Source organism: Pezoporus occidentalis, unplaced genomic scaffold, assembly GCF_034315485.1.
Source record: "Pezoporus occidentalis ecotype Australia unplaced genomic scaffold, CSIRO_AGI_Poc_V1 ctg10, whole genome shotgun sequence".
NCBI classification, from domain to species: Eukaryota; Metazoa; Chordata; class Aves; order Psittaciformes; family Psittacidae; genus Pezoporus; species Pezoporus occidentalis.
The window spans coordinates 6,508,934-6,522,902 of record NW_026912779.1 but is presented as its reverse complement, the minus strand read 5'-3'; the positions used below and the strand labels follow the sequence as shown (position 1 = coordinate 6,522,902).

Below are 13,969 nucleotides of genomic sequence, written 5' to 3'. Positions count from 1 at the left end.
TAGAGGGATCCCGTGTGAAAAGTGTGTGTCATAGCTGGCCTCCTTCCCTGGAGCGTGTTTGGGAAGGCTTCCTGGCTCTCCCAAGGGGAAATCACGCTGCGCTGCTTGGTGTTGATGGGAGCTGCTGTTGCTGCTCTTGGTGAGCTAGTTGCTAGTTTCCCTGGGAAGCTTGCAGTGTGTTGAGGTACTTGCAGACTCTAGAAGTTAAAGATTGAGAAAAGCTTGGCCTTGTCTTTTGGTGCATTTTACCCACTCCTGGCAGCACACCTTTTCCTGGCTGCTTGCCTCTGTGGTCCACAGATATGGGCTTCCCCCAGCTGTGTGCAAAACTCGATGGCTTAAGGAGGTGGGGCTCTTTGCCAGGCACTTTCCCAGTGTTGTCTACTCTAGCAGAACACTGGTCAGCTTTGTAGGGTGGTGACGCAGAGGACAGGTGACCCCTTCATTAGCTGAAACTGCTTTGTTGTTGGTCATATAAAGAACACCTGCTTAGACTTCAGTGCTGCTTGTTTCTTCTGGGGGGTGTTCAGGAAGGTTGACACTTTGAGACCATCAGCTCTGCAGAGGAGTCCTTTCCTCACTGCACAGAAACTGAGGACCGTCTTTCCAACCTGGCCATCACCCAGGACAGACCCACAGATACAGGCTCAAGGGCCACAGGGTTTGTGGACATGGAAGGCTGCCACAGCCTTGGATGGCAGGAGATGCATTGTTCTGTGCCCACCAGTGCTGTGTGCAGGCAGGCAGAAACTGAGGATGACTGATCTGGGGGGGCTCTTACGCACACATGACAGTTTGTTTTTCGAAGTGACTCTCTGGGATGCTATGGTTTGAAAGCTGAAAACTCCCAAATTTACACTCCTAAAACTTATATTTAGAGGTCACCTAGGAAACAAAACTGTTTTCTCCTCCTCCCCATCTCCAAAGGCGCTGAGCAGACAGTTTCCCACCAACTGCCTTGGGATATGTTGATGCTCAGCAGTTTTGAAAATCCAGTCATCCTAACCTAGATGCCTAAGGTCATTTTAGTGAGGGGAGGAGGGCTCTTACGTGCACGCAGAGGAGGGGTGAGTCTTGTTTCCTATCCTCTGTCACTATCACTGCTGGCAAGGTGGAAGCATGCGTAGACTTTCCGCTCGCTCCAAAGCTTGGCCCTTCCTAGTCAGATAAGGAATGGTTGCTGGCAGTGCCTGGATGGTTTTGGAGGGGGGAAAAGCCCGCCCCATAAGCATTCCTCCTCCAGTTGTAGTGTAGACACCCACTTCGTAGTCCTGCAGCCAAGTGCTGCAGGCAGCCATGTGTTCTTGAAACGTCCTGTGCTGCCTCCTGCCTGCCTCTGTCAGTTGTGCCTTCTGGAGTATTGAGGGCTGGAGAGGCGCAAGGGTGAAATCAAGCCTGCGTTTTGAAGGAGGTAGTATTACAAAGTACAATAGCAGAGTTAACAAAGGTATTCTCTGTTGGAAATACAAGTCCTTCCTTTCTTTCTTCATCTTTTTTTCTTCTTCCCCTTACATGAAATGAGATAAAACTGTTATCAAATATGCCATCAAAGGGATAAAGGGCTTTGTAAAAATCTGAGGTATTTGAAGCTCTGCCAATGGCTGCAGTGCTTGTGTTGCAGAATTTGGCTTTTTTTTTTATTTCCAGAAAAGTCAGGTTCATCAAGGGTTTCTTTTTTCCTTTTTTAACTGTCCCTTTACCCGGCTCCAGTAATTGGAGCACCCTGAATCTGAAGATACGTATATAAGAAGATAGCTGAAGATACGTGCGTGTCCCTTTTAACAGCCCTTTTCTTCATGGGGTTGGGAAGGGAAATCTGTGTGTTGAGGGTGGGTTTGGGGGGCTGGGGACCCTGGGAGAAGTTTCTTAAGCTTGCATCTTGGTAAAAGAAATGCTTCTATTGTCCTCCTGAATCTAATTGAGCACTGGAATCCCAGAGCAGCAGCGGCAGTGAAACTCCAGTGCAGCCTTTGAAATGTGTAAAACTCAACAACTTGAGACACTCTGGTTCCCAAGACTGGAATTTTTGGAATAAACTTGCATATTCCTATGCAGGCATGCACTTTTTGAGATGGTGATGCTAGTCTGTTTGCAATTACCAAGCCTACCTCCCAGCTTTAACTTCCATAGGACACAGCTTTTATGCTAGGCATTGTGACTTTCAAATGGCACTTGAACAAAAGAATATCTAATGTGGCAAAGCCCTTATTTGTACTAAAATTGTGTACACAAATCCTTTTAGGTATTTTGAAAGTTCCACAAAGTAGTAACTTAGCTCAAATCTGATGCTGAAATTTTAGATCTTAAAAGAATTTCTTTAGATGGATGAATACTCTTGACTTTGGTAAAGGCAAAGCCAGTCTCAAGCTTGTACTAATGTGGTTTATCATGAGAGTTGGCTTTGAATACATCCAACTGAAAACTGCAGTAAAGGTAACAGGAGCTAGACTGGAATGTAAATCATATTGCACTTGAAAATTCATGCTCATCTCTGAATATGTATTGTTTGTGTCCTGCTGTCTGAGGGAGGCTTTTCTTGGATGTTCCAGCTTGAGTCAGTAACATTAAGAAGCCTTGTTGCCTTGACTCCTTTTAAAAATGAAACAAAAAACCCTCTTCTGATGTCAAGCTGCCCCCTTATGCTGTTCATGAAAAATAGTTATTGCTTTGGACTCCTTTATTCGTCATGCAGGAGAGGAAGAGAAAGAGAATGGTGTACTTTAAATGTGGTGTTAGATTTGGCTTGTAGTTGTAATGTAGATTTGAAGTGTTGGAGTCTTACTAATAACTTGCATGGTTTGCTCCTGTCAGTTTTGATACGTACCCCTGTGAGTAATGGGTGTGGAGGTGGTGGGCCATAAATTAATTGAAGTGATGGGAGGTTTGAGTAAGTTGCTAGGAAACAGGGCAGCAGACCAGCAGAAAGGAACTGGAGTGCATCAGAAAGCTGCCCCTGCAGTAGCTAGCAATTCTTCAGTAACTTGAAACAACAGTGATGATGATTTAAAAGAAGAAACACGCATAAGCTTGCTTCTTGCATTCATTTTGAGACTTCAGTAACTTTCTTGATGGGCAGACTTTGCTTATGGAGCCATAAAAAAGTATGGAACAAAAGAATTTCCATGTTCCACTTGTCAAAGTCTGTCTCAGCAAGTCTTGTTTCATGGTAGGCACATGCTTTTTTCTGACATAAATCAAATCTCTTGCCTTTCTTAAAGCATCCAAAGTGTGATGTGTGCTATTCCTTAAGGGAGCTGTGCATGAATATTAGCTTAAGCAAAGCTTAGCACTAAACTTTGCTTTTATATAAAGAAAGATCTTTTGGGGGTTTGGCGAGACTGAGTAAGGAGGAGGTCAAACTTGACAATCCCTTTGGTGTGCATAGCTCCAGTTTCAAACAGCTTGTTTATCCTGAAATTATGATCCTTGTAATTATTTAATATTGGGGCCAATTGCCCCAACACACCAGGAAACTACAGAGGTGGAAAAAAACCCTCAAGCATCTAAATGACTTTAGTGTAAAATACAATTAAAAAGAGGTTTGAACATCTTTAGTTCAACCTTACTCTAGAAAATAAAATAGTCAGCCTTTTCCCTCTTTTAATGCCAAATCTTACTGCTACTGGTTCCTGCAGACGTAAAATATGTTTTCTGGGTAGGCATTGTTTTTTCTGGCTAGAAAGAGATAATGAAAGAGCTTAGTGTTTTTTAAGCTTCGTGAACTTTTTCACCCTGTTTTGACACAAGAGGTTTCCAAAATACTTATCTACAGCTGACATTAAAGTAACAGCCTTCTGAATCCAAGAGAAAAATGTCACTTCATTCAACTGCCTTTAGAAAGAAAACAAAACCCTAACAACCCCCAAATCAGTAGATCACAGTCGTAAGACTAAAGCTTTTGTTTTGATTTTGTTTTTCCCTCCTTCCAGTTAGCATTTGCTTGTACAAGCTTTCAGAAAGTTAGCTGTTGTGCAAGCTTTTCTTAAGGAAGCCTGATAAGTCATCTTGAAGCATGGGCAGATCAGAAGAAATTTTTATAATAACAAAACACATATTAACCAAATCCACGCTGAGTCATCTATTGTTGATTAATAACTGAAGAACAAGTCTTCAGCACTCAAAGTGCAATGTTTTTCCTAGGATTACTATCCAAAATGGAGCTGAGAGTATTAAGTGACATCTGAAGCATAATTAGCATCCACAAGGCTGGTTTTTCCCAGGACTGCAGAGAAGCGATGCATCCATTCGGAGGTTTTGGACTTCTTGTATGTTCTTAAAAGTTAGTTATGTTCCAGTCAGCTCAGAACTTCATCTTCCTGCTAAATCCATTTGACTATATTACCCTAATACATCTAAAAATAAATCCTCATCCTGCCTGCTCCCAGAATTTTTGTTCTTGTTATAATAAAGGGCTGCTCCAGTTTCACGTCAGTGGCAGCTGGATTGGACCTGGCACTGAAGCTTTCTCAGGCTACCTACATCCAGCACTGTCAGCTTGTTTGTGCAGCTGGAAGTCTGCATGGCTGAAAATGAATTGCATAAAATTGATGCTTTATGCTTAAAATTCTAGTGAACTCAAGGAAACTTACCCCTTCATTGTGGACTGAAGGCTGCAGTAGAAGTAAACTAGTTCTGAAGCTGGTAAAGTTGGCCCTTAGCTAATTGAGAGAGATGATGTGCCATGCAAGAGGCTTGCACACTTACACATGACACTTACTCCAGCTTTAGTTCTTGCGTCTGGTGCCCTGCAGCCCATGCAGAAACCTTAAGCTACAGTTCTTAAAAGTATTTCTGCATAGATAATACTAACAACAGGATTGCTTTTGAAAATTCAACCCAAACTTGCCTTTGCATTTCTGCTGATGAATAGAAGTTTTATATGTTAATTGACTCAGCTCTAATAATTTTAGCTAGTAACCCGTATGTCTTAACATGGGGAAAGATGTCAAAACTAGAAGCTGTTGCATTCATTTCTCGTTAGTCTGTGGAGCTCATGGTTGTGTGGTCACAATTCTGCACAAATTACACTCATTATTCTTGTAGTATTCAGGAGAAACTGTAAAATGTGGATAGAAGTGGTTAAAGTGGTTTGTAAATAGTCAAACATCTAGAGTCCTTTACCAGCTCAACCCAGTTCTTATGCACTTAGGTAAATAAGTAGAAAGGCTTCTTGTTCAGGCTTGCTCTATGTGAACCTGGCTGTTTTGCTTGGCTGGCTGCTAGGTATTCTCTCTATTAACCTTGCCACCCTTCTGTAACTGGTGCATTTAATTATCAGTGGGATGCTTTAAACAGGTAGGGGGACTGATAAGAGCAGGTAATCTGCTTGTTGGGGAAGGTTGAAAGCAGCCATTGACATTTTGGCCTACCTGCTAGTCTTTGACAAGTAGGGCTCCGTGAGAAAATAACTCTGTAACTAGATAAGGTGCTGATTAAAATGCTGTTGTATGAAACACCCTGGTAACTGAGATTGCTTGAAATCATTAGTTTAAATAGAAAGAAAAAATGGGGGAGAACTAAAAGATGCTATACTTTATTTTTCTTTTCCCATTTTGTTTTAAAGGAGGGGAGGAGGGAGAACCCCAAGTTCTCCCCCTTTACCCCAGTACATTGTTCGGTTAATGCATGCTAGTTTTATGATTGGAATACACTGTAGTCCGGCCACCCAGACAGAGGCATTGACTGCTAATATTAACCAAGAACAATAGTGTGGCCATACTGACTGCAGTGAGGATTACAGAACATAATGGGGCCTATCCAAAAATAATGCTAATACAGGACAAGCAACAGGAAGCAGCAGTAGACTCAGCATTGCTCGGCTCCCAGACAAACCATGGACTTACTTCACACAATGGCAACTTCAGCACATTATGTATTCACAGGATACTCATTATTCCAGCAGGCTTGCCAGATCAGAGATCAGCCTGGTTTGCTGGATGCTTAAGCGTATGCATAGTTTGGATAGCGGTGCTTTTCTGTCCTTCATCATTTGGCAGGAGGGTGGCAGTTGTATCGCAGAGACAGTCTTGCCTTTGGTTACTGGTTTGGCTTGTGCCAAGGCAGAATTAGGGGGAACATCTCTCCTAGAAGCTGCTAATAGAGTTAAATTTGTTTTCGTGTCTTCTCCTTTATGTGGCAGTGAAGTGTTTACTTCACTAAGAGCAATGAAAGAACTACTCAAAATGAAGACTAAAGGAACAGTGCGCTCTGTTTTCATGTGGGCATGTTCTGAGGAGGCTCTTGCCTGGGCTGCCTGCTGGAGGTTCAGCCTATCTCTTGGTTGCAAGATTGTTCAGCTTGGACTTGTATATATATGTGTGGGGTTGAGTGAGTAGCAGCTATAACGTTAGGGTAAGGTGTTGTCTTATCCTTATGTGGGATGGCCCAAAGAGGTGTTTCCTGGCGATGCTCCCTTCCACAAAGCGTTAAGAGAGTTAGGTTGTTTTCCTTCTTTTCCCAAATATGTCTGTATCTCCTCTGGAGGAGGAACCAGTTGTATTCATCTCCTTTGAAGGAACGTTTTGTTGTCAAAGTTGACTGGCCGACCGTGACATGACGTTGTGACGCATCTTATAGCATCATCATAACTTGTCATGTGCCAGCGGGGGTACCCAAGTGAGAGTCCTGCTGACGTTTAGAGGAAGTGGTTTTGTGACTAGCTGTAACTCTGCTCAGAGACACCCTCCTCCCTGGCCCATGGGTGCTTTGAAATACTCCTTAGCTTCCCTCTTCCCTATCTCACCCCCTTCCAGCTGAAAGGAGGAGGGATTGCTGTAGCTCTTGGCAATTTGCCTGTGGCCTGCTGTGACAGTGTGCCACTCTCCTAGCATTCTTCCCTAGGACACAAGGCAGGGTGCAAGCACTAACTGGTCTTCACAGCTGTGTATGGCTGGCAGTGTGAGGAGAGCAGTGCTGGGCTTAACCTGCTCTCCTTGTTTGGCAGAGGAGGAGCAGGCACAGCATTCAGAATGCAAACGTCCCACTGCATTTGTCTAGTCATGGTTTCACATGCTCAGCAAAGCTCTTGCATGGTTTAACCACAAGGATAGGAGGGAAAGAAGTTTGACTAGTTGCAGCCTCTTACAAAAAGGAGGCAGTCCTTTCCCTAATGAGCCTGATGTTTTAATCTTCTTCTGTCCCACTGATCTGCAGATTGCCTTTAGAAGGCAAAGTACAAAAACGCCTCTTTTGGGTGGATGTCTGGATGAAGGGAAGAAAGTAAACAAGCAGAGAGCTTTAAACAACCTTCTGTTGATCTGGAGCTGTTAATATTACATTTAAATAACCAGAAAAGAGGTTGCATTGCCTGTTCAGACCCTTTATAGGGACAGTTTCTGATAGATTTCAGTGATTTCACAGTCTGTCTTGACGTGTATCAAGACTAAATCCTGGTGTCTTCTCATTGAGGAAAACAGCTCTTGCACATTGGTGCTTTGTTATTTTTTGGAGTGTGAATTTAACCATCTCCATCCTCTCACAGGTTAACTCATAGAAGCTTTGCTTAAATTTGGCCATGCTGCTTTTCAGTCCTCTGGGCTGATCAGACAGTGGATATTCTGAAAAGCATGCCGGCTTGCTGTTCCTTTCAAGCTGCTTTTCCTCTCAAGCCAGAATCCCTGCCTTCTGGTCAAGCTCAGGTTTACAGTGGCTAATTGGGTGTGACTCTGGAAAATTCACTGCTGCCTCGTTGCCTAGGACATTGCTTTGATGGAATAAGGTGCATGATGTGGAATTCTTGTGTCTGGATATATATATATTTATTCAAAGATGGGCAGAGGTCATCTATGGGCATGGGAAAGCTTAAACCTCCACGCTGTAAGTAGTCATTCCTGAGATATCTGAATTGCTGATCTATAGAGTGGGGATGATATGCACTTAAATCTCAACAGTGCAGTCTTTGTACAGAACTGCTTTTTTCTGGGGGGGGAGGTTGGCTAGAGGTATGTGATGGTTGGATTGTTGAGGGGGGCTTGCTACTGTTGTGGGGCTGTGAGTGTCTGTGTGCCTTTTGTTTAGAAGTGTCCCATCTTGAACACAAAGTCTTGTCCTTTTCGTGCCCCGTGCTGAGCAGGACAGAACCATGAGATTAAACTGCCACTCTTTGTCTAATCCCTTTTCAGGGTAGGGATTCTTCATTTAAAATATTCAGATGAGGTGAGAGGGTGCACATAGGAAACAGGGGAATTGCTGGGGTAGGTCTGTTCCCCCTGCATTGTGTTTACATCCATCCAGTTAAGCAGAAGTACCTTTTCTCTTTAAACCAAATCCTGTGTAGTGTTGCAAAGTGGTCACACAAGTATCCAGCAACAGTAGCACTTAAAGCTAGGATTCAGCCTTTCCTTTCCTTAAGGGCTAGGTGTGTTGGTAAACAGTCCTGAGAACCAACCGGGAACTGTTGCTATGAGTTTAGACAAAATATCTTCCAAAACAATTATGCAAGGCCGAAAGGAAAACATCCTTAACTTTATTGGAAGTAGTGCTACTTGCCATAATTTATTCTCTGTATCATAATACTTTTTTTGAGCTTGCAGGAACATGTTGTGTTTGTGCTTCTCAATGTTGGTAATTAAGGCAGTGAGGAAGCACCCAAGATAGAGCGATCTGTGTCTGTAATATGACTTGGGAGTTCTATTCTGGTTTGGTTTTGATTTTTTTTTTATCTCTGACTTGTGCAAGGACTTCTTAAATCTGCTTTAAGTAGTGTTAAATGATCACTAAAATGATAGCTTTTAGTCTGTTCTTAGAGGTTCTTTCAATTTGACAGACTTGGTCTAGAATAGTAACAAATAACATATAACTTCTACAAAATACTAACCAAAAATGGTTTGGGCCAATGGAGCCTCTGCACGGGAGTTTGGGTGCATGTCTCAGCTTGCCCAGCTTTGCTTACTTTTGGAAGCATTTTCCCACAGTTATCAGTGAGTGAAATGGAATCCAAGTCTGCTTTGAATATGAAACATATTTAGGCTATATTGCAAGGCGGTGTCCGTCACAAAGTAGGTTTTCATTCAGAGGCTGCATGCTGTGTCCAGTCGTGAGAAAGCGGGCTGCTTCAACTCTCTTTTTTTTTCCTCTCCTCTTAAGGAATTTGAGGTCTGCTTCCACTTGCGTCTTGTAGTAGCTTCCTCTCCGAGCTCTGTTTTGGTTTCTGTTACAGAAAAGGTGTTAAGCGCTGCAGACCACAAATGAGCACACTGTGATTGAGCGCAGATGCAATTAAGAAGAAATAAACCTTACGATACACAGCTTCTATGGCAACGCACCAAAACCCGTCACAAAGAGCTCTTATTTGTTCTATTAGTGTTCTGCACACCAGAAGCATGTTACGTTTATTGCTTCATTTGTAGTTTGCATTATACTTTTCAAGTCATATTTTTCTTGAGCTTTCTGTAGGAGTGAAGGGGGTTGGTGGTGGTTGGTTTTGGTTTTGAATCATTCTGTAAGTTTGGATAGGGCTGACTAAATGGCAGTTTTGAAAGATACGGCCTGGATAATAATATCTGAGTGGAGCTGGGGGAGGAGAAGATCTTTTAATGGCTCTTGTTCTCAAGTTAGGATTGAAGATAAAGGTGGCTTAGATGTAATAGCTGGCGTCTTCCCAACCCATGGAGTCACTTCAGTTAGTTTATGCTTATGATTATTATTACTGGAGTGCTGGAGAGCTCATTGGCAGCTTAGTATGTCTGTAGATGTGACACGGGGTGGATAGTGCCTCTTCCCTTTCCCTGCTCGTCCAAATAGTCTGATCTTAGCCTTTGTTTTACAATGCTTCTCTCTCACCCCACCCCCTTCCCGTATCCATCAGTTCTTCCCTCAGTTACCTGATACTTGTGGGAGCTGCGATGGCCCTCATGCAGACAAAGCTTTCAAAGGGGGTGCTGAAAAGCAGAGTCCCTCGAGATTGTGCTGTCAAGGCAGAGCCCAGTAATCTTAGCAACACTTCTTGCTTTCAGGATGGCTGGGGGAAGGGACATCAAGATTACTGTCCTGTAACTAAAATTCTTTTGAAGCTGTTTGGGAGGGTGGGGGTTTGTTTTTGGCTTTCTGGGGTTTTTGATGCTGCTTTGCTAGCCTGGTGTTTCCTGCCTTCCATGTGCAATTCTTCCACACATGCTTTATTGTGGCTGCAGCGCGGTGTCAAAGGCAGGGCTTCCTGGCTAAGTACATAAGATACATTAATGATGACAAAGATGAGCTACCCAAGGTGAAAGGTCTTCTAAGTCAGACTGGATAAGGTGGCTTATGGGGATTCAAGATCATGTTTGTCTCAAGTATAATCTATTACCTATTTATATTTTCAAGTATTCTAGTTTGGGGCAGAGACAAGAATTTTTCTTTGTAATTGAAATTTATGTTCTGGGTTTGATTTTTGTTGCTTTTTTTCTCATTTTTTTTTAATGTATAGCTTTGAAACTAACTCTCATTTCTCTTTTGCAGCGATCCTACACGTTGCTCGTTGAGGCATGGGATTACAATGATAACTCCACTAGTAAGTATTCATTCTGCTGGCTGACTTAGTTCAGACACCTTGATCTCCTGTCTGTTGAAAGGCCTTTGGTAGTCTAACCAGCTCACTGTGAAGCAGAGCATGAGGAGAGGGAAAAGCTCTCCACCAGACAATACAGAACAACTACTCCAGGCTCCACAGCAGCCTGTCTTCCTCATATTGCTTGTAGAGGATGAGTAGCTTGCTCACCTAGGCGCCCATGGTTTTGTGCCTAAAAATAGTTGCTGTTAATTCCCTCTTTTTCCTTAGATAGAATAAAAGCTAAGGGGTTTCTTTAGGGATTTTTGATTGGATTTTTTTAATTAGGAGTGATATTCAGAAGCCTGAGTGGTGCTGACTTGGAACCTCCCTATAAACTAGGTACTTCTCAAAACTGAATGTGCTGCTATAAAAAGAAAGCCATCTCCTAAGACTTACTACAGATATCCATCTGATGACTGTAGATGAGAAACAGGAGTGACTACCAGCTCTTCCTTGGGAGTTGGATGTCTAGGAATTTATATTCAGGGGCTGAAAAGTATTTACCAGACAGCACCTGGTAGAGCTGGCTGGAAATCAAGGGTGGGAATCTTTTGCCTGGAATGTCTTTGGTTGGTTTCAGAAACTTTCTGCTAAGCTAGAAGAAGCTGTACGGAGTCTCTTGGCATGTGAGCTGTTCTGCTTATCGTCTAGTGTTACTGAAGGAGGTGGGCAAAATTAGCTCTGTTTTCAACCTAAGGCTTTAATAGTGTGTGGTAAAAGCCACAGGAGAAGGTACGAATCTGAACTCCTAAACCTTTTGTTGACACAACAAGCCTACTCCTTCAACAGAAAAGCGCGAATACTGTGGCCCATCTCACACAAATCTTGTAGCTTCTTGTGCACTTTGGAATGCCAGGTGACAGGCTCACAGGAACAAAATGGACTTCATGCTTCAGGGAAGAAAGGCCTTATAGAAACGTGCACAGTGCTGTGGTGGTGTGTTTTAATTGGCAAAGGGTATAGTGCTTGGGAATGGCCTCTGAGTCTGAGAACCTCTCTGCACAGATCTCTTCATGGGTTTTTAACATACACGGGATGTCCTATCAGTTGCACACAAGTTGTCCAGTGTAGATGGTTCATATGACCTGTCAGTGATAGTCAAGGTTTGCTTTACAACCGACTACATTCAATGCTATTCAATGTGGAACCTGTGATTTTTGGGCCCTACCCCAGCTTTACCCAGCACTGGGGGACTTTTTGGCTCTTGACTATGGGGTGTTTTCTGGAGGAGCAGAAAATAGCTTGCTGTATTAAAAATCGAAGATGCCTGAATTCAAAATAAAGGTCTTGTTTATAGTAGGATCTGAGAGGTTTTTCAGACTGGGTCTCTGTCACTTTTACTATTATTAGAGCTCATCTTTTTTCATGAAACAACTGCATTTCTGAAGCTACACAATGAACCCTTTCTTTGCTTTCATGTGCTGGAAGTACAATTGTCTTCAGACAAAATTGCCTCATTTCTCAGCAGTGCATTTGACCAAGTGCAGACATGTTCTTACATATGTTCCTGATTTGCATTCCTACTCTAGTTTTGCTGTCACATACCCATCTCTAGGTCACTTCAGTCACAGTATTGCACAAAGCTTTGCCTTTGTGCCACATCGCTTTACTTACAGTCAGCTTTCCCATAGCTGAAGAGTAAGTCTTGAAGAGCTAGTTAAGGAAATCATTAGGACTAGGCATCATATATAAAGCAATGAGGACTTTTTTGATGTCCAGGATTTTCTTTTGCATCAGTTGCCACTGAATTGTGAGGAGTCTGAGACAGCTCTCTTTCAGAAAAGTGGGTTTAGTAGGCTTTGTGTAACTTCTCAATAGCTCTAGCATCCTCCCATCAATGCAGTCCTTAGGAGATCCTAGAGTGGATGCTTCCTTCCCCCCTCTACATTCCACTCCTCCTACGTTCCCTTTACCACATACTCTCTTGTCTTGCTTCCAAGAGTGGTTTGCAGTTAAATTCTGGCCCTGTTGAACTTGATGAGAATCACGCTTTGTTGGAGCCAAGATTCAACCTAAATGGTTTCCTTACTCTGCTTCTTGTCTAGATGCCATCTTGCTACTGTCGCTTCATACATAAAGCTAATGGGGCTGACATTGCATCTCAAACTGTGTCAAAGAGCTATTGTAAATTACTGGTATCAGTTGCATGTGAATTCCAGTTGGGCATAAGAGACTTTAGCACAATGTAAACTAAGCCATAGCTGGAAGTTGTCAGAAACAAAGACCTTCAAAAATAACTGTGGTGTCCTTGGCCACCCAAACTGCCTTGAGGAGTCTGGGCTTTTCTTGTTGTTGTTTGCTTCCTGATGCTGCATAGTTATAATTTCCAGGCATTGGAGCACTGCAAAGCAAAGGTGGGCAGTCAGAACAGCTCATTTCCCTGTGCCTACAGCCATTGATACAGTTGCCCACTGAATAAAGAGATTAATAGCTTTGAAACGTAGCCATGAGAAGTGAATGAAACCAGCAAACTCTCTTACAGCAGAGTGGAAGCTAAAGATGTACAGAAAGCCTCTCTCTTCCACTTCATCGATTTTGAATTGGTTAATGTTTCCTCAACCCTTTGTATCGAAGCACGGGCTTCCGAGTCAGCTGGTGTCAGAGGGGTTAGGAGGATGGCTTTCTCTCAAGCCTGGTTGACTGCTGCTTTCTATTTACTTCACCAGTCTGCTGCTTTGGGATTGCTTACTATAAAACTTAAAACACTGTCGGTGCAAGCTAAGAATGGAAGAGTTGTTGCGACAAAGTCTGGGTCAGCACACTTGTGTAAGTGCATACTCGCAGGCAGGAATAGGGAAGGGTGGAGAAATTTTAGTACAAGAAGGAACACGCCAATACTTCATTGTGAAAACTGTGGGTGATGGCTCATGGAAAGGGATCTTAAGCCTGTGAGACCTTACTTGAATTGAAATGTATGGTGGTAGCTTTGTAAGGCGTATCAAATGAAAGGCATTTTAGGCATGATCCAAAGAAAAATAGCAGCTGGTTTTCATCTGGGCCCTTAGAATAATAAAGTCCAGTGGTCTAATAAGGATGTTTCCATTTGAGTTCAGCCTGTGGTTAAGGGCTCAAAAGAGCCGGTGGTTGGAGTGAGATGTTGTAGACATACAGCAAGGACATGTTTCCTAATGAGCTGGCAGATAGGGGAGGAATGATAGAGCACAGGCAAGAGGAAAGATCTCTTTTCCAAGGCGACTGTTTTTCTGGTGCCAAGGACTGAAATAGCTGTCAGTGGTATGTTCCCAATGGGGAACAGGAAAAGGCTGGAAAAGCAAGAGTGAGTGAGTGTGTGTGTGTGTGCATGGAGGGGGGTGGTTTACAAAACTAAATTGAGCGTCATTCCCCTTTTCTTCTCCCCCTTGCAGGAGAAAAGGATTGAGTTGTTTTATTACGCGAAACAGGATGTCTTTATGAACAGAGTGTCGGTATTTGGGGAAATGC

The 13,969-nt window shown here is 43.0% G+C and overlaps 1 protein-coding gene across 1 annotated transcript in view; it reads left to right on the top strand.

Annotated features, from left to right (window-relative positions):
• Positions 1-13,969, top strand: part of JAG1 (jagged canonical Notch ligand 1) — a 36,162-nt gene that overhangs the window by 2,362 nt on the left and 19,831 nt on the right. Inside the window, exon 3 of the mRNA XM_062610552.1 lies at positions 10,438-10,489. Coding sequence (XP_062466536.1) covers positions 10,438-10,489 — 52 coding nt within the window. The remainder of the gene's footprint in view (positions 1-10,437; positions 10,490-13,969) is intronic.